The 21257-nt window shown below is 39.9% G+C and overlaps 1 protein-coding gene across 2 annotated transcripts in view; it reads left to right on the top strand.

Moving 5' to 3' along the window:
• The window catches only part of LOC134647172 (adiponectin receptor protein 2), a 28120-nt gene that overhangs the window by 4905 nt on the left and 1958 nt on the right, over window positions 1-21257 (top strand). Inside the window, exons 2-7 of one of the 2 annotated variants that reach the window (XM_063501395.1) lie at window positions 8449-8799; window positions 18330-18506; window positions 19220-19391; window positions 20073-20259; window positions 20341-20528; window positions 21006-21199. In XM_063501395.1, the coding sequence (XP_063357465.1) occupies window positions 8713-8799; window positions 18330-18506; window positions 19220-19391; window positions 20073-20259; window positions 20341-20528; window positions 21006-21199 (1005 nt within the window). In that variant the 5' untranslated portion in view covers window positions 8449-8712. The remainder of the gene's footprint in view (window positions 1-8448; window positions 8800-18329; window positions 18507-19219; window positions 19392-20072; window positions 20260-20340; window positions 20529-21005; window positions 21200-21257) is intronic. The other variant, XM_063501396.1, reaches the window with a different exon arrangement.

The raw sequence follows: 21257 nt of genomic DNA, 5'->3' as shown, positions 1-21257 counted from the left end.
GTTTAACTTTCTCAAACATGGCTGATAAATGCACAAGAATAATTGCTTTGTAGGAACAGAACCAGTGGTGCACAGAAAGCAAAAAATAGATGTAAGGTATTGACGTCAAAACCATTTTTCTCAGTGTCTGCATAAACAAGGTCAGGGGCTTAAGATATTGACAGTTTAATGAGTCTTCACCAACAATGGAAAATTCCTGTGCTAATTAAAATACTCCCACATAAACCTAACTGCAATCACTGTTATCTCACAATTCTTTGCCTTTCTGAGGCAAAGATTTTTTTGTTTTTGTTTGTTTTGACTGGTACTGATATATGCATAGTGAAAGGAGACAGCCAAAATCTGACAAAACATGACAGCAGGTCTGTAGTAAAGTTTATGATGTTGTTGAAATGTCACTGAGCAAAGTGTGCTGTTGCACAGTTTGTATCTTATGCAACAAGTTTGTGGCTTTTAAATTTATGTCAATTTCAAAAGAGCAACAGTGTCTGTTTTAATCTCCATTTAAATCAGTTATTTAAAAAAAAAAGCTGACATAGAAGATCTAAATGGCGGTATTAAATAACAGTCCTTATGTAAACATACTGTGACCTACTTTCTGTTCATTGGCTCTTTTTAAATTTTTACATTACGAAAGTCTGCTAATGTGCTTTGATATAGACTTAACAAGTTTAGATGCTCAATAAGTGTACTTATTTGTTTCACTTAACCTTTATTTTGTGTTAAAACTTGTATATTATGTGTATATTTACGAGAAGGGAGAAAATTCAGATCTGTGTAAACCTGTTTTGCTTGACATAAGACAGACAAACTTGTGCAACCTGTTTGAAACACTGAGACTTGCTGACTGACTTGAAAAAATGTGGCAGGAGGTCATGAAAAAATTGACTGTCATACCCAGGCTGGATATTAAACAACATTGGGTAGATTCTTTTACTTCGATGATCCCTGCTTTAGGCCTGTGTCATGCTAAATGTGTGTTATTGCTTTGGTTAAAAAAATGCGTTATGTTGATTAAGTAGCAGTCCAGAAGGTGACTAAAAAGTGACCCGAGCAGCTTGACTTTTGTTCCTTTAACATGTACTTCCTTCTGACAACATTAACAACTTAACAGTCAGTACCTGTAGAGATAAAGCAGGGACGCAGTTATTAAAGTTTTCCGGTTGCAATACAACACCATTAAACTAGGTTTGAGTGTCTTCTTTTACAGAATACCATTCTGAGAATCAGACTTCAGACATTATCCCATCTCAACTTAGAAGGAAAAAGAATACAAAAACAGTACAAAAATATGTTCGACATAGGCTTGACTTAAAGATTGCCAAGTTAAAAATATATATATATATATTTACCACAGTTATTTGCTCTAGTTTTTGCAAGCAATTGTGGCATATTGCTGTCCCTCCCAGTCAAGCTGGTTCCTCCTTTTCCTCTCAGTTTCACTGTGAGTCACACACAAGAGACCGTTGAAGTAAAATAATATTAATCGATTTGATGAAAACATCTTATGTTTCAGTAGGTGCAATAAAAGATTCACAACAGCTGCTGTACCACAGTGACAAAGGCTACGTTCACACTGCAGGCGAAAGCGCATCAAATCTGACTTTTTTGACCCTATGCGACCCATATCCGATCATGGTATGACAGTGTGAACGGCACAAATCCGATATTTTCAAATCTGATCTGGGTCACTTTCATATGATGTTTTAGAAAGCGACTGCTGTTTGAATGGTCATGTCGCATTAAATCCGTCTTTTACGTCACTGACACAAGACAGACGCCAATTATCAGCGCCCGAGAAGACATCGCGAACGCTTCCTGGCCATCCAGTGTAGATGTTAGTGAAACTTTTGGGAAGACAGCATTGGAGAAACGTGAACATTTTATTTGTACTGTATAATCTGCAGATTCTGACAGAAATCTGCAACTATCCTTTGAAGCACCGCTCCTCTCTAAAACAGCAATAAGGATAATTATTAGGCCATATGTAAATAACAAAATAGCTTTATAACTTAAAGCAAAATTGGGAAACGTAAAGTCCGAAACAAGTCTTTATATTAAGGGCCATCAGTCAAACAATATTGTTTGGTCTGGATCTAAACAGAGCGCGTTGTGTGTGACGTCTTTTTTTGCGCATGCGGGCCGCTTTGAGGGTTCACACTAGAGCGTGTTTGCTGTCACATTTTATTTGTAGTGTGAACAAGCAGACAAAAAAATCGGATTTGATCAAAAAATCAGAATTGAGCATTAAGACCTGCAGTGTGAACGTAGCTAAAGTGAAGGAGGCCAGTGGAGGATGCGTCATGCATTAGAGCTCTTCAGTCATGTCAACTGGTAGAAAAACCTTTAGACTACTTACCTTTTGCTGCTTTTATCCTCCGTCCTACAGTATGTTACCCACTGACATCCAACCCAGGCAGTGGTTAGATATTGGTTTATCATGATTTTTAGATTTTAGTTGGTTACATTTTTTTACAGCATCTTAAGTGAATATGTATTATCTCCCCCAAAATTTGCAAGGTAAAGCACTACTAAGTACCAGTAACATGGCATAGGAGTACCGCAGACACACAAATGTTGAATCTGTAAATTATTTTAATAATAACAGAACCAATAATAATATATAAACTCATAATCAGTCAATACAAGAGAATATTTTTGCACCAAAGGGGGAGCAGGAAAAAAGACATCTTTTCCTGGTCTCTCTCTGGAATTTGAAACAGTTACCTGTCTCTATGTTTAAACGCAGTTTTGTTTTTGTTTTGTTTTTTAATTTCTGCAGCAGGAAGAGCAACACTGCTTGTACTATGCTGACCTTTGTCCTACATTTGCTTTTCACTAAATGAACGTAAAGCAAACTCTGTTTAATTTGCACTAGTCTATGACCTACAACTGTGTGTCATTACACAAACACCCACACACTGATGCAGTCCACAGGCATAGTTGCCTGTCTGCCAAGCAGATGATGCTGCAAAGGATGAGTTTAATGAGTCATACTTTCTGCCCTTCACTCACATTTATTTCTTGCGTCTCTCTATTCTCTCTTTCTGCTTTATTTTGCAGAAGTGAGGTTTTCACCTGCTTCTGTCCGCTGCTTTCACCTATAATGAAGTTCCTCACATTTTTTTTTCCCTCGGCTATCTGGAGCAGACATTAAGGCACCCACCACACCTATGTCCTCTATTACAGGTCATTTGTACATATTGCTTGGCAATAAAATGATAATGGTCATTATTGTGAAATGATCTTTCCGTGATGGAAATATAAGAAATGGTTAATATAACCTCAGTAGAACTATTTGGATTCATGTGTTTAAATGAAATTTAACAGCACAGCTCCAAATAGGAGTAAAAAACAGAAATTTTAAGCATAAGCCATTTGATCTGTTTTGTATCTATTTATCATGATGAGATATTATTTTTATAATATTGCCCAGCTTTATTTTTACATATGATAATTGTGGCATTTAAAGCAAAAATGGTCACAGCCATCATGGCCGATCGTCCTGTCGACCTAAAATTGTTGTCAGTGCACGTTTTAAGAAGCAGAAATGGGTAATTCTGCTTTTTGGCTTTTTTCCCCGCTATACTTCCACTTTCTGCAGCTGCCAGATGTTCACCACTCCTACTTTTCCTTCAGGAGGAATAAAAAAAAATCGAGAGCAAATCAATCCGCATTGATGTTTCCGCTCAGCCTTCAGTTGTTCTTATTGTCTTTCTTTCCTCGGTGGCTTTCTTTCCCACTTTTATCCGAGTTCCTGTTGGTTTGCTGTTAGAGTCCTGGATTGATTTTTGGATTTTTGAAGCCTCTTCTTCACTCCTGACAGACTACTGCTTGTGGCTTCGTACCCCTGACACACACGTCTTATCAGTCTTTATATTTAAGAAAGCATATTGCCAAAAATATCCAGCTATTGTTCTAAAGTATTATCTACAAGATGGAGAAGAGTAAATATGTGTTTGTCCTCCATGTGCCTTTGATTTTGAGAGTTTAGTGAGGGAATGCAATGACTTGCAAAACTGCACAATGTGAAGCAGGAGATACTGACTTGGAGGGCAAAGTGAACTCCGTGTGCAATCTGAACACTTTACTTCTGGATAAAAGCAAACCAACCAGCCTTCTGTCTGCTGTTTTGTAAAGTGATTTTAAATTGGTGCCTTTGGATTTAGTACATCAGACAGAACATGCAGCGGGAGGCAGTGCAGATAAGATGTGCTCGGTGATGATATACTAAAAATAAACACTCTTAAGCAGTAAGTCAGAGCTGTGGAGTTTTTTTTTTTTTTTTTTTCATCTTCCATGTAGTGGTTTTAACAAAAATATGTGCACCTCGTCCTTTCACCGCAACTTGTTTTCTTTCATTTTCAAGGCTGGTAAGCGCTTTTAAACTTGTTTTCATTCTTTCAAACTGAAGACTGGAGCTGAGTGACATCAGTAATGTAATCTTTAAACATGCCTGCTCATAGCATGTTATCACAGCCTGCATGGAGTGGATGCATGCACTCACTGTACTGTGGATATTGACCTCTGAGTCGGATCAATAGCATCAATGTTAAAAGCTCAATAGTGTCCATCATTAAAGTAATGTGTAATAATGTGACCTCAAGGTTGTTGTGATATCAATACATTTTTAGTGATTTTTTTTAACTGATATTAAGGTTTAGTGAGGTGGGTTTTTTGTTTTTTTGTTTGTTTTTCTTTACATATATGGTGCAAAATACTGTGCAACTTCCTAAAATGAAAACTAAACAGTCCCCCAGAAAAATTCTATAAAGCTATATCTCATGCACATGAAAGGAGGTGCACCCAATATTTCAAAATATGGATTGCTTTATATTTTAAAATATTGCTGACAGCAATATTTTCAGTTCTTTTTAGGGCGTAGTTGAAAAGCACTAGAGCAGTTTATTTTCAGTAAAGGGAAGCATTACTCAGGGGCTCTCCAGGAGAGATTTTGAGTGGGAGCGTCAGTTAATTCCTTTGTTGTCTGAAGTTGTTCCAGCAGGTCATCCACCCGGCTCCTTCAGGCTCCTTTTTGTCCAGCCCTCTGTCTCTCCCCGAGTACCACTCAGGGTCAGGTAGATGGCATTTTGTGAGTGGCTATAATTAGCAGAAGAGCAGAGCAGATGGTAAAGTTGTCTGTGTTATTGGTTTGTTTCATAGGTGATGAGTGTGGAAAATTATTGGACGTCACAGCAGGACGTTAATAGGGAACAATAAGCGTGTACATGACATTCACAAGCCTTTTATGAGCCAAGAAAATTGTGATCATAGATTTACCCGGCATGAAGCATCTTGATGGTGAGTCATTTCACATCCTGTCGACAGACATTGTGTGTCAGCTGGTCTCTCAGAAATGAAACCTCTTTGGGCTTTGGCTCAGACCCTGGGAAGCCCCATTTGGTTTGGTGTCTAAAAATGATAATTTTTTTTCTCTCTCTTTTTATCTCATGTTCCCTGATAGCGTGCCTTTTTATCTCAGTATGGGGTCAGAACTGTGGCGCTTGTGGCTTTCCCTTTAAGTAGTGCCAATCATTGTGTTTTGACTTTGACTTCCCAGGCAGCTGGACACAGACAAGTGAAAATAATTACCCCAGTGTTCCTTATTATAAGTCCTAATGGTTGGTTATCTGTATTTTCTACCTACAAGTTGCAATAATATGTGAGACTCTCAACTCTGTAAAGCTTTTTAGTGAGCCTGTTCTCAAACCTGCAAGTTAATTGTTTTGCTTTACAGACTTGAAGCTTTCTGTTGTTTCTTCTTCTTCTTCCTCCTTCCTCTTATTTTTCTTATTGGTTTTTATTTCATTTTATGATTTTTTTTTATTTATTTTTTTTCAGTTCAGGTTCAGTTAGTTTCTGGAGTGGGTTTGCACATCCCAGTTTTGTTTCTATTAGCTCATCCGGCTGAAGGACCGATGATCTCATGCCGTGGCCAGACGTCCATCGTCTGTCTGTCCACAGGTCATAAGAATCTCTACTCCTCCCAGAGTATTTGTCAGATTTCAGTGGAACTTGGACACAATGATCACCTAATGGGAATGTGGGACTTCACCCAAACTGTGGTCAAGGTCAAGTTCATATTTATCATTCTCAGTGATTTTAATTCACATTAGTTTGTGCAATACAACCAGTCAGCTTGTTTCTGATGTGACATGTGTTGTGACACATGCTTATAATGTTTACTTTGAGATGTTTGGGGTGTTTTTTAATAGTATGTGTGGTGTTTGTCAGGGGTAATTTACTAGTTGTTTAAGTTATTTGACTAACCAGGGGAAAGATTAAAGACTTTCTGAGCATAAATCACAATATATTTGACTTACAATCATGTAAACATCCCAGTCTCAAAAAACAAACGCACCAACTTCCTCATGTTTATTGTATTTGATCAGCATAAGGCTAAAGACCTTTCCTTCCTATTTTCTATTTTGTTACGCTGAAATGCTTTTTCACATCTATTTTTTTGTGTTAGTTACGTATATAACTTTGTGGTTATTCTCATAATATTGTTGTTTTTGTCACAACCACACAGAACAAAACTTGTCTGCGACTTGAATCATCTGGAGAGCTGTTTGCGCCTGTGTAGCAATCAGACCACAAGACTATTGTCCTGAGAATCCACTATTATAGCTGCCAAAATACCCTTCAAGAATACTTTATTCCCCCTTTCTTTTCTAGCTAATAGGGACCCTCCATGAAATCTAACTTTTCATCATGACGGAAAATAACGGTGCAACTAGAGTGGAAAAGAGTGTAATTTTCGCGAATGGTCGATTGGGGAGAAGCTGAAAGGAAAGGGGAGAGATTGATTGGACAGTCTTTAGATGTAGAAGTGCTTCGATTTGGGAACTTGCCCACTGGCCAGTCATCCCAGTTCAGCTCAAATAGTCGCCATCATCTTCTCTGCGTATAATAGAGCGTGCTGGTCAATGTCACGGGGTATGACGCTCAGCATTTTTCCTGCGGCTCTAAGGATTTTCTTTGTTCTTAGCTTTGGATAGTTTTTTCAGTTCTTGTTTGCTTTCTTTTTACCCTTCGCCGCCACACTTATGGGAGTATGTAACAATTGCTTTACCTACATACTTTCATCACCCTATTACAAATGGTACGTTAAGTGGTTCGTGTGTATTTGTACACACATGCTTTGTGTTCCTCTTTTACCCTTGAGTGTACAGAATCCCCTAATGCTTGTTTGGTAGCAGAGAGATGGTTTAAATGAAGTGGTCCAATGCTCAAGGGCGCGCTCACATCAACTTGGCCTCCCTGGAGCAAATGTGTGTGTGCTGGAGAGGCACAGTGAATAAACATCGTGGAGCAGTATGCCGATATGTGTGTGTAGGTGTATTTCTCATTATGTACAGAGCATTAAAGCTTCAGTGAATGTTTAAAAACATGCTGCAGTATAAACATACAAATATGAGTGTGCTGTACTGCTGTTGATATCGTGAGACTACCTTCTGAATTTTGTTCATTAGCTACATTATGAATATCTCTTTGCATTCCAACCTTGCAGCCCACACTGTTTATCTAACTTAAACAACGTGATATTTGCCTGTAAAATCCAGCGAAGAACTGTTCTGAGAAATAGTGACGTATTTTGTGAACGATGAAGGAAAATTGATTGTAAGTTCTGAACCTCCGTGTCTTTTTCCTGTGTGTGAAACACTTGTCTCTGTCCTTGACACTTCTCGTCGCTAAGCAACTCAACATGACAGCAATTTGGCAGCGCCTAGCTGGCTTTGAGTGTTTGTAGATGCAGTAGTTTAAGGCCTTGATGCCATGAGCAACTTTTTTTGAAGTGACAGAGAATGCAGTAATCAATGGTAGCTGTTTGGCTGTGGTGATATTTCTGCAGGACACTTTGTGTGTCAGGAGAACACAAACGTGTGACCTTTTCAGGCCATGCTGCCACTGATTATATTTTTAGTCTGGGCAGCCAAGCCAAAAACCAAACACGAAGCCTCACTAATGCACTGGCTGTCACGGGTGTGTGCAGAATCATGTATTTATTTTATAATATATATTTTGTTTCTTATTGCATTCTGTTTTTCAGTTACTTGGAGACTGTTATTGTGAATGATTGTATTAGGTTAATGTTATAAACTTGTGGTTTCAGGGTTTTTCCTGCTTAAAATGGTCCTTTGGAGTTTGTCACATAATCATTGGTCCAGATTTAGTTTGCCAAAGAATCTGTGGTACTCTTCGTAACACAAGTTCATATATTTTGCTGTTATTTCTGGCCTTCTAATACACCAAAATGTATTTTATGTTTGAATAAATGAAACCCCACTTAGAAAAAAATTGTTTTTTTTAAAGATCCTGGACATTTTAACAGTTGTGAAGTAGATTTGTTTTGATCACATGTTATGACTATGTATTTAAATTTGAGAATAAACAAATGACTTTGATTTTTCCTGTTTGTTTCTTGGTCTTCCTCATAAAATGTAGTCTCCTTCAAGTCAAGTGGCAGTCCTGCCCGCCCTCTCAGTGGATTCCTGGTTGGTCACCCATCTCACCAACCAGATTTCATCAACATCCGCGAGTCTGTCCGCTCCCCGCTGAGTTCACCTCAGTCTTCGTTGGAGGCCAGTCCAGCACTTCAAGCTGGACGGAGGAGAGAAGAGTGGGGCCGAGGGCCCAACATTTGTGTTGCGACATAGAACTTCAAATCTCATAGCACAACACACCACAGAGTCTACGCCTACAGGTCCCATGAGTCCACGGGAGAAAGGAGACTTGCCCACCTCAGGTTCTTCAACCAGTCACCTCAGCACCGCAGAGTGCCCCGCACACAGTGGGGTAAGTATCACACGCGCACGCACACATTTGCTGTGGTTGGTTCAGAGCAGTGAGGCGTGATGTGGGTCAGCTGGTTACACTGTAAAAGTACCCAACCAAAACACACACCCTAAAGTTCATAATTAAACAGGTGTTGTTAACAGGAAAGTATAATATAGTGTAACTGATGCTGACCAGTCTGTTGACCTAATAACAAAATAAAAAAACATGAGCTGGAGGGTTTTTTTTTTTTTTTTTTTAATTAAAGAAAATGAATGTGAATTTTCTTTTATATTTTATATCAGTTTATTAGCAAAGTGCAAACTCACTGGGGGCTCTTGTGTAGATAAATACAAAGTAGATTTGAAGCACACACACATCGATTAAAAACAATAATTGGCACTGAGGGTTAATCGCTTGGCCATAGTCTGGCCTCAGTTTGTGTCCTTTGGAGTTTATTGAACGGCATATTTAATTTAACATAAAAAGGCTGCAAGGCTTTTCTTTATTAATGAGCATTATAAAGTTAGAAATGCCAATAACTGTTTAGGAACATTTTGGACCTACTTTGTTGTTAGTTCTGCAAGTGAGCTTTTGTTAGGGAATTATCCTTTAATCATTTAACATTAAACCATTAAAAATAAAACAAATAAAGCACAGTACATAAAACATGAGTTGAAGTAACACATTAACACTCTTCCCAGTGGGAAGTTTCCTGGAGACAGAAAAGTTGTGAAGTATTTTACATAAAGTATATCCAGTACAAAAAGCACAATCTATGCCATTAACAGTTTGACAAAGCTGTGCATATAAAACTTCAAATGCAGTCTGCTGCTATACCTGAGCAGCTTAGAAAGAGTTGCTGGAGAACTTAATTTTGCACGTTTTCATTGCGAACCTCCTCCTCAGCTTTTCCAACCTCAACTTATTATTGACACCCTCACCACCTTCTAGGCTGCTCAGACTCATTCTGGGGTGTAGTAATTAGCAGTGCATTTTGATGAGGTTGCCGCTGGGACTGCCTGATGTTCACTTTTGGTTCCTCTCTAAAATCTCAAGCAATGTGGATAGTGAATAAGCCCAAAACTCACAGCTCCTGAAATAAGCCTGTTAGTACTATATAGAGTTGTCTTCGTGGAAGGAAAGCAAACGTTACCAAAAATCAGTGTGTTTAGCACCACATGAAGGTAACCTATCAAACAAATGTGCCAGACACTCACCCTCAGAGGCACCACTTGTCCTTTTTCAGACTGAGCGTGTGTGTGTATACAGTCGGAGCTGCTGTTCTATTGTTCGCTGTGAAAGACGATCAGCAGTGAGACACTGAGCTGAAACACAATAGTATTTGTGTGTCTGCTTGTGTTTGGCCTTTTTACCCGCTGTAACAGAACACAGACACCTGAGACGGCATCGGGGCTCCCTGCCCCAGTCAGCAGGGACACACTGTGTTAACACCCCACAGGCCACATTTGAATTTTTAAGTGTTTTGCTCAGGTGTTAGCTTCTCTCAGATGTGTTGTTTGTGCATGTGCGGTTTGGTTTTGGGGATGGTATTACACTTCCTGTTTGCCGTGAAGCTGGAACTTTTTTTTTTCTTTGTCAGTGTGACCTATATATTTCATACGTTTGATTTACATTTGATTTTATGGTAGGGAGATGATCTCCTGTTCAGAAATATTTACACGTTTCTGTTTTTCTGATAGTTTTGAACTTGTCCCTGTGGGATTCTGGCATTTGAGTGCTTTCCTGGTCACACCCCTCTGTTGCAGAGACGAATTTTGAAACAATAGTTTCACATCCCAAAGTCATCAGCCTGCTATCTTTGCACGAACTATGTGTTATAGGGAATTTGGTGCTCATGACTGTTTTAGAAATAACATAAAAGTTAAAGATGGTCATGAAAGATGCCTGTAAGGGCTAAAAACCCAACATCATTAAAGTCAAATTATGGGTCTTTTTACAGGTCATTTAATTTACTGAAAGTAATTATGATGTTGAAGAATTTAAGGTGGTAATATCTGTTACATGAGTCCAGTCCAGTTTAAAGTTTTCCATAATGGAGATAATGAAAATAATTTGAGTAGGAATAAGAAAATATCCCACATAGGAACAAAATTATCCAGAGAACCCAATAAACTCAGTCAACATTATGTCCTCTGTTTTGTTTTTTTTTTAAAAAAAGCTGTTTATGAGAAGATAACAAATAATGACAAACTCTCATAACACATGTAGTACACACAGCGCTGAATGAGACACGGCTAAGGAATTTGTTTTCAGTTACATACACACACAACAACGTAAAAGGAAAATGCCAACAGACGAATGACGTCTTCAAACATCCTCACTTCGTCAGGGTTTTTTATTTTTTATTTATTTTTTTTTTAACTTTTATCCATCTCAGGTTAATGTAACATCACTTTTTACTTCCTTTTCTTGTACCTGTCATCCACAATCACAGTCATTAAGTAATTCTAGCATCCTTCTTAGTCATTATCCATTAAACCCTCGAACATTGTGGGGAACAAATTAGCACTTACACTAGGGCTGCACGATTTTGCATAAAATGAGAATCACGATTTTTTTGCTTAGAATTGAGATCACGATTCTCTCACGATTTTCTTTTCCAATATAAATATTTATTGCACTTATTAACTGCACATCAACTTCGTAACAGTTGAAACTGAACATAAAAACAACAAATGCCTCACATTTTGTGGTTGTCGCAAAATGTTGTACTGCTTGAAATTCCTCCTCCACCGTTGCTCGACACTGCGTGTATAGAGCAGGTAGTGCAACAATAGAAAAATAGTTGCGGGACGGCACTGTGTAGCGTTTGTCTAGGGTGTTGATCATTTTCCTTAAATCCCTCGTTTTGCACAGTGTTGATATATCTTTGGTCAGGTGATAAGTAATAGCCTCCGTAATTTCTTTGTGCCTGCGGGAGTTCGACGGGTATGGGGAAGTGCTGTATAAGGTTCCCGTTATTGATGTTTGGGTGGTTGACCGGGACAGATTTTCTCCTGTCACTTTCTCGTCACCCCTGACGTGTTCTCCGTTGTTTTTTCCTGCCAATTTGAGCATCACGGCACAGCTTCTGTAACACGTGGTATAAGGCTCCGCCCTTGTCATTTGTTGAGCAGGAAGAGTGAGCGCTTGTTTTCATGCAGATTACGTCCCGGATCAAAATGCGGTACAATCGTCGTCGTCTTTTTTTTTTCTTTTTTTTCTTTTTTTTTTTTTTTGGAAATCGTTGTCATTTGGAAATGAGATCACACATAAGTATGAATCGAGATCGCGATTTTCTAACGATTAATCGTGCAGCCCTAACTTACACTCACCAGTTAGTATATTGGTTATACCTTGCCGGTGCCAGGTTGGGCCTCCTTTTTCCTTCAGATCCACTTTAACTCTTTGTTACACAGATTCAACCAGATGCTGGAAACATTGCTCAGAGATTTTGGTCCATATTGACACGAAAGCATCACAGTGGCTGCACATCCATGATGTGAATCTCATGGATGTTGCAACAGAAATCTTCTCTTCTGCATACTTTGGTTGTAGCCATTTTTCTCTGACCTCTGACATCAACAAGGCATTTTGTCACAGAAAACTTCAGTTCACTGGATGTTTTTATCTATTTTAGACCATTTCTGTAAAGCTTAGAGATGAAAAATCCCAGTTGATCAGCAGTTTCTGAAATGCCAACAATGTAATTTCAAAGTTTCCCTAAATGTTTCCCTAAATGCCTTAAGTTGCTGCCATTTGATTGGCTGATTGAGTATTTGAACAAAGTGGCCAGTGAGTGTTTGTATTTTGAAGTAACCCACCAGCATTGTTTGTGAAAATATCAGCAAGAAAGCAAATAAAATCCCCTGCTTTTAAAAATCTCCCAGCTTGGTAAGGCTTTCAGAGTTTCCATTCCTTATCCAGTGAAGCAAGGAAGGAAAAAAACTTGCTTCAAGGCCTTTAACTGTGAACAGCTTGATAAAAATCTAGGACTTTGTTGCTGGACTTGCAAATTCATGCCTACTCGTGTTCATTTGCACAAACAGTTTGTCTTGTGGCCGCTGGAGCACAGCACAGAGGGAGGGAGGGAGGGAGGGAGGGAGTGTGTGTGTGTGTGTGTGTGTGTGTGTGTGTGTGTGTGTGTGTGTGTGTGTGTGTGTGTGTGTGTGTGTGTGTAACACAGTGTCCATTTTTGAAGTTCATCCCATCTTTTTCCAAATCTTTACTGCCCCAAGAGAGCAGCTGTACATGTGTGAGTCACATGTCTGTTGTGCTGTGCAAGGGTTAGCGTGTATAAGTGTGAGCACTTCCCTCCAACACCAGTTCAAGTTCAAACTCTTGTGTCATTGGTCCTCAGAGTTGGACCATGTAGTTTAAAGTTCACGGGAGGATGTTGAACCTCTTTTGCTCACCTATGACCAAGCTAGAGAAGCTAATCATTCATAACAAACACAGTATGTGTATGTAGGTGTGTGTATGTGTGTGTGCGCCGTCATTAGTCAGGAGAAAGTCATTAGCCAGGTATACATACAGGGTAGTTAATGAGCCTGAGGGGAGCTGGATATATGTTGTGTGTGTGAGTGTGTGAGGCATTGGGCAATATTGCTGTTTTGGGACTTTTAAGAAAAACCGCCTCATTTAATCTTGAGCAGACCAATACCTTGAGGGATTTCCTCTTCTTGTGTCTATATATCATCCAAGACCAACTTTTTAGCTCATGCTCAGAGGAAAAGTGTTGCGAGTCTTTCTGCTGTCGTGCACTGACATTCATTTTTCTTTCTTTCTTTTTTAGGATTTATTCAGTATCTTAAGAGATCCCAAATACAGCACATTTTGATTCATTTCCACAAACGCTCTTGCAGTGAATAACTGTTCAATCCCTTCATCTCTTTGTTTAGTCTTTAAAAAATGTAACACATCCAAAATGAACAACCACTCCCACTTTAATCATGCCATGTTACAACAGACTGATAAATTGAAATCACAACAGAATATGTAACCTTTTTATTTCACTCCTAAACTACTGCTACATTAAAAAAAGAAGAATTAAAATGGATTAAGGCATTAAAACATTTCATCATTTAACAAAGCTGTTGAAACTCAGCGTGCCTGCACTGCACTGATAAGGTTATTTACCTTGTGTATCAGACACAGATGCATTTTGCTACAATATGAGATAAAAAAAAATATATATATTTGTGGTATTTCTGTTTTAAGTAAACACATGTACCAGGCTTAGCTTTGCAAATGTGAACACTGTGTTTGCTGTTTCCAGCTAATCTTTGAGTTTTGGACTGTTGGTCAGAAAGAATAAGCCATATAAATAAGTCCGTTTCAGCTTTGGGCTGCAAGTTGAACATGCTATCAATTATTTTTATTCAGTGTTTGGGAAGAGGCTCCCAACTGTCCTGCAGGAATTTATTTTCCACCCCCCAAAAAATGAAGAGGAGAAGTGTTCAGCTTATACATGACACCAACTGTGACACGTTTACACAAAATACACGTGACTGTGCCAGACGAGCAACGATCTGGGCCTCGCTGACCTCCGGACTGTGTTGTTACTCATACATGATGAGCTGGTGTATGGTGACCTCACCGAGATAAGAATGAATGCTTTTTGGATAGATGTATCATATCAGTAGACACACACGCACTCTCTCCTATACAGAGCGAAATCTGACTCTGTAACCTCTGCCATAATACCTTGTTGACAACCGTGCAGCTGAGTCACATGTTCAGGCTTTTTCACAGGCATGTTTATCTCTGAATGTAAGCACAAGTGTGTGAGGGGTAGCCCAGAGTTCCAGGAAAACTGTCCTGCTTCGCTGTGACAGACCTCCTCCTGTCCTCTCAGTTTTTAGGTCTGATTACAGCAGCTTCAGCTGAGCAGCTGGCAGCTCGGCTATTTGCGTCGCCTGCTGCTAAACCTCAGCACTGTGGCTGATTTCAGATGAACTGATGTTTCACAAGAAAAGCAAAAAAAAGTTTCTGTGCCCGCATCACTGGCAGTCGGTCATTTTCAGTTTCTCTGTATTTTTCTTCCTGAGAATATGCGCAGACACTCTTAGCTTCCTCTTTGCAATCAGCCTCTTTCATCAGCTTTGACGTGGCACAGAGAAAGACGAAAGCTGCTAACTACCAGATACAGAATACCCATATTAAACCCGCTTCTCACGATCAGAGCAGGAAAGCACTCTGGCAGGATTTAACAGCTGTTTTTGCAGATTTTAATAAGGACATGTCTACAGTTGTGTGAAAATAGTCTCCAAAATGTCAGCTTCACACCAGGTAACAGAATTGGCCTTTTCAGTCGTATATACATTTATTTTTTGTAATCATACCTTTTGTGTAGGGGAAAAAAAGTTTATTAAGCTAACATACTGTAGCTCAGAGCAGGTTGTCTACTAATCGGAAGGTTCGTGGTTCGATCTCTGGCTGCTCCAGTCTGTATGCAGAATATCTTTGGGTGAGATAGTAACCCAAGTTGCTCTCTGATGGATCCATTGAAGTGTGAATGTGTGGATGTTGGATAGAAAGCACTAGAGCATAGAAAAAGTGCTTGTATGAATGGGTGTGAATAGGTGAACGAGACAAGTATGTGACTGTGACTTGTCACAGTGCATGTTCTATTATTTTTAGCTGGTGGCCATATACTTGAATACCATTCCACTCATGCACATCTTAGAACTTTTTACCTACTGATGTCTTAACTTACTTGGTCTGCAACTTGCAGTTTTCATCTCTGATTATTTTTCAATTTTAATTTTGGTTTATAAAAAACAAACAAAAAAAAAGTGTTGAAAAAGAGGTCAATTCTACTAAATCACAATTTTTCTGACAAACTGTCTAACAGATTATGTCCCACGGTGTTATGTGCAGGCGTTATGAAGCAAATACAAACGTCTGATTTATGATCAGACTACAGCAGCTGCTGATTCTGACTTCAGGGCTTCAGCGTTGTCATACGTATTGATTTTTTGGTGAAGTTTTGTTGATAAGCCTCAGCCACAAGATTCAGTCTTGTTTTCACATGATGTTAGCATAATTTTACTCTGATATTCACGTGGATTCAAATTACAGCAAAACAGGTTAGGCGAGTAGCTTGTTGCTAGGATAAATTATGAATAAACTGTGCGCTTTGCATCCAAAACTAATCGGGGATTTTAGTCGGGTCATGAGATGACAGTAGTTTTATTGATAACTGCAGTAGATGCTGTGCTGCTTATGTGTCATACACTTTCTACATCAGCGAAGAGCACCACACGTGTCTTAAAAGCCGACGAGGATATAATATCGCAAGAACAGCTACTCGTCCGTCTGTGCATCTGCAACTGAGCATAATCCTGACCTTAGAGGGCATGCTGTTGTTCCTGCTGTGCACAGACACGTGTGCACACACAGAGTTACTCAAGAATCTCACAATAAGGCCACACCTGTGTTACTTGCATGCATGGACACACATGAGAGGTTATCCATGAGAGATGCAAAGACCGCAGGGAACACATGACTGTTTGGCAGTCACCCAGGTACCCTCTGCTAACATAGTGCACTAGGTCATTTGCACATAAGTACATCGAGAATCAATGTCAGGTGAAACAGCGGATTTATGAAAATATTGCCCTCAGGCGTGATGGAAGCTCGGTGCTTTTGTCCCTTCCTTGAGTTGTTGCGGGCTCTGATTTGTCCTCATGTGTGGTTAAAAATACAAGCGGGCATAAACACAGTGTGCACACAGATGCAGGGAAAAATAAACTTCGGAGACGTTCACTTTCAGTTCCTAAACGCCACGTCATGGTCAGTAGGCACACATGCACGAGCAGAGACCTTGCTGTTGCAGTGTATTTTACTGGTGGGTCTTTAAAAACGAGGTTAGTCATGCATTATATATAAAACAGGACTCTCATTCTCCCTCTTTCTGCAGCCCACTTGTTCTCGTGTCCCTCTCTGTCTCGCCACTTTTTCCCTAATTTCTTAGCTTGGCCTTTTTCTGCTCCTCTGGAGTATTAAAAAGAACAAGAGGGATGCCATTTCTAATCATCTCCTATTAAACATAAATAAATCTGTGGCTTGTTAAGAGGAATAAAAAATAACAATAATCATCAGTGTATGTGTTTTGATGCATGTGTGGCCTTAAACCTTATCAGCTTTCCCACCTGAATCCGCACACATCATCGGTGTGTCGGCGAGCGCTTAACTGTGTGCGACTGTTTGTTTGTGTGTCAGTAATGATGAATGACTGTGTATTTATCACAAAGCGCTAGCCATATTAATTCTGCCACAGACTACCCAGCGGTGACAGCTATTGTGTTGGATTGAATTCACACTGTCTGTTTAAGCCTCTATTTATAAATGATAGCTCAGACAAACAGGGACTGCAGCGATTTAATAATAAAATGGCTTTGTTTTCTTTACATAATAGCTTTAATTTTCTTCCTTTTACAGTTTTGTTAATCTGATTTGGTTGTGTATGCAGTCAGATAGGGATGATAAAATGTGTATTTTTGCATGCGCGTATTCTCTTATAGTTTTTGTGCACCACATCCTGGGATATGGGACAGTTTAAAAGCTTTGCACGGACTGTCTGAGGAGTTGTCAGTAACGTTAAAGTAGAAAGAAAAACGATGGAGCTGAATTCTCGAGTTGTAAATTTATGAATGTAAATAAGTTGTTATGTTTCCTGGTTTGAAAAGTGAAGTAGATTAAAGGGAGGTTAGTTTATTTTACATTTTGGCTTATTTTTAAAACACTTCATTGTCTTGCTTCAGTAGACTTGTCTCGCGTGCTGACAACGTATGAATCAGCACAGATCCTCAGCTGCACGGGCACAAATCTGCAAGGCGGCTTTTAGCTGTTTGAGTCTGAGAGCAGCTGGAAGTGTCGAAACCCTGTTTTTATTTACTTTGTTTGAACTAATATTAGCTTTTATTGCTGGTTTATTCATCTGTATTTTTACTTACCACTACAATATTTTATATTTTATTATATATTAATAATTATATACCTTGAACTGCAATGCTTGCACATAAGGTGCTATATAAAAAAAAATTATAGTTTTTTTTAACATAGCACATTTAAACACATTACAGTTATGCGTTTGGCATTGACTGAAGTGTTGCACATGAAGCCACTCATGTATATAAGATTTGAGCAAGACAACTAAAGGAGAGTTACAACTTTTATAAAATAAAAAACTTAAAATATTTAATTAAAAAGCTGTTCACTGGTAAAGAAACAAACACTCTAATTTGCTACAGTTAGCTTCAGATGAAAGTGGTCTTAAATATCCTCAGTGTATGATCACATTGTACAGTCTGTGTGCTCTTCCAGTCACTGGTCAGCAGTAGGTTTAAGAAAGGATCCATGATGAGTCTTGTCACTCATGTTGAATGTAGTTTGCACGTGAGAGGAGGATTGCACAAGCTTAGATCGATGATAGCTCCCACATGTTTGAACTGGGTAGCGTGCAGCCAGAGCAGGTTCATGGTAAAGGTGTCAGAAAACAGCTGGTCCTCTTCGACTAACTGTGTGTGTGCGTTTCTTTGCAGAGTGTCCCAGAATGCGACGACAAGAAAAGGGTAAGCGAAGAGGATGACAGAGGAAGAAAAGAGGAGGAAACGGAGCAGGAGGAGGATGAGAGGAACGGTGATGAAGGCTTCATGGGAATGACTCCACTCCTGCAAGCACACCACGCCATGGAGAAGATGGAGGAGTTTGTACACAAGGTGAAAAAAAACAACCCAACCCCCCCCACACTCACAAACACACTTCAGACCCTCGTCTTAACTTATCTGAAAAGATTGTTAGGGAGCGCTCCACCTTTTAATTCCACCGCCCACTAAATTAGGTACTCCTCCCTTGGGGTATGTTTGCTTTACTGAGGAGGTTTTATAACAACACTCAATAAAGCCACATAGTAAACGACAGCAATAAACCCATAAAAACAGCTACGGTAGAGTTCTGTGTTTGCTTAGTTGTTTTTTTTATCGCTTATACAGAATGTGTTTCAAAAGACGGAGAGTTAAAAAAAAGAGTTCAGTAATTTTAAAGTGCAGTTTAAGAGCATAAAGCTAAAAAAGGCCAGCACTGTTACCCTGCAGGAAGCTCTTCAGATGTGGTTTTTGATACATACAGATGCTGTGTCGAAATAAAAAATAAGCATACTATAAGAATTAGAGTGTGTGCTTTTGAAACAGCACAGCCTGGACGCGTGTCCTGTAACTACAAATAGCTGTATGTAAATTGGTGGAGTTAATCACCGGAGAGACGCTGTCACCGTTGCCATATTCACCCCTTCCGGAATCAGTATATTTATTTACATAATAGTTGTCATTTGACACTTCTGATCTGCACTTCAGTCCAGTAAACTGCAGCAGTTTTCCATTCGTACCAGATCATGATGTGGATGTTTCCTCTTTTTCCCTTATTAACCAATCAGATGTGGGAGGGTCGGTGGCGCGTCATTCCTCATGATGTACTCCCCGATTGGCTGAAGGACAATGACTTCCTGCTTCACGGCCACAGACCTCCCATGCCTTCGTTTCGCGCCTGCTTCAAGAGCATCTTTAGAATCCACACAGAGACGGGAAACATCTGGACACACCTGCTAGGTAAGACAGACAGACAGACACACACACACACTGAGAGAGTTTTCTAAAACTCAATACTTTTGTGCATCTTTAACTTTCTGTATTCTTCATTTTAACCTTTAATCCTAATCTTAAATTGTCTCTGCAAAAATGATGAGGCATGATGAGATGGCAGATGTACTGGAGCACACGCACACACATGCACACACATGCGCACACACCACGAGAACAGGATTAGGGTTAACGGCTGGGAATTACAGGAGTGGGATTGTTTTTCCCTGTGTGTATTTCTGAAATGTATTACTCCACTCCTTATTTTATTCTTCAGCTAATCTGCATATTTATCCAGACTTCATTAGGTAACAGAGAACCTTGTGCAAACCGGCTAACTTGTTACGTTGCATAAAAACGTGTGTCGAAAGCCAAGTGGCTGCTGTTAGTAGACAGATCCAGGAAATCCAGTGTGTTATTTTTCTGCTTGAGTGGAAGAGTTGTAGTTGATCCCAGGTTTTTAAAACTCTTTATTTTATCCTTACTTCTACACCTCTATAAACAAGTTTTGTTCTTCTCTCTGCTGCCACCTTGTGGCGTGTGAGAGTGTGCACCTAAGCATCATTGTATTGGAGAAATTGTGAGTCCTGATACTTTTTCATTTTAATATCACTGGTATCCATCTTACCCTGTCATCTCATCTCTCTGCAGGCTGTTTGTTTTTCCTCTGTCTGGGCCTGATGTACATGTTCAGACCCAATATGTCTTTTGTGGCTCCGGTCCAAGAGAAGGTGGTGATCGGGATGTTTTTCCTGGGAGCCATCCTCTGCCTCTCATTCTCCTGGCTCTTCCACACAGTCTACTGCCACTCTGAGGGCGTGTCCAGAGTCTTCTCCAAGTAAGGAATGTCTCAGTCTTCATGCTGTATTGGGGACGTCTTTTCTTCAGCAGTAAGCTCACGATGTTGTTGTGTCTCCAGGTTGGACTACAGTGGGATCGCCTTCCTGATCATGGGCTCCTTCGTCCCCTGGTTGTATTATTCCTTCTACTGCTCCCCTCAGCCCTGCTTCATCTACCTGATAGTGGTCTGTGTACTAGGACTGGCTGCCATCACCGTATCACAGTGCGACTTCTTTGCTACTCCACAGTACAGAGGAGTCAGAGCAGGTAGATTGGGATAAGTGAGGATGGGTTGGGTTTGTGGTCATGTGGCTTCAGGCCTGTTATTTACAATAGAGGACACCATATTTGGTCCATAAACTGCATATTTCGCTGCTAAGGTGTGGCACTAAGTTTTGCCTCAACGTAACCCTGCTGTGGTGTAAAAATATTTAAAAATATATAAAAGCATTTTAATTTAAAATAAGGGGCAGCTGGAGTCTATGGCAGCTGTTGTAGCTAAGAGCGTCTCTGGAAGGAAGCTGGATTACCCATAGAGATCAAACTCCGCACCGGTTAAATTCTTTTCAGTAAAAAAATTAAGATTGGTGTTACTTGCTTGGTTGGTAGGTGTCTAATCTAATAATCCATGAGTCAAAAAATCTGTTATTACAGGTTTAAGTTGGTTGACAGTCGATGTCCTTAAAGCGGCCCTTGCTATATTTGCTCCCTCGTGTATTCACTTTGTGTCCATTCTTTGTTCAGGTGTGTTTGTGGGCCTTGGTCTGAGCGGCGTGGTTCCCACCCTGCACTTTGTCATCAGTGAGGGTCTGATCAAGGCGACCACCATTGGCCAGATGGGCTGGCTGTTCCTCATGGCCACGCTCTACATCACCGGAGCCTGTCTGTACGCCGCCCGAATCCCCGAGAGGTTCTTCCCCGGCAAGTGTGACATCTGGGTGAGTGTCTGTCGCCGGTAAGGAAACATGCTTGGATTAGAAACTCTTCACCGTGATT

Source organism: Pelmatolapia mariae, linkage group LG17 (assembly GCF_036321145.2).
Source record: "Pelmatolapia mariae isolate MD_Pm_ZW linkage group LG17, Pm_UMD_F_2, whole genome shotgun sequence".
Taxonomy (NCBI): domain Eukaryota; kingdom Metazoa; phylum Chordata; class Actinopteri; order Cichliformes; family Cichlidae; genus Pelmatolapia; species Pelmatolapia mariae.
Note: the sequence above shows the minus strand (reverse complement) of the source record. Positions and strands in the feature narration are given on the sequence as shown.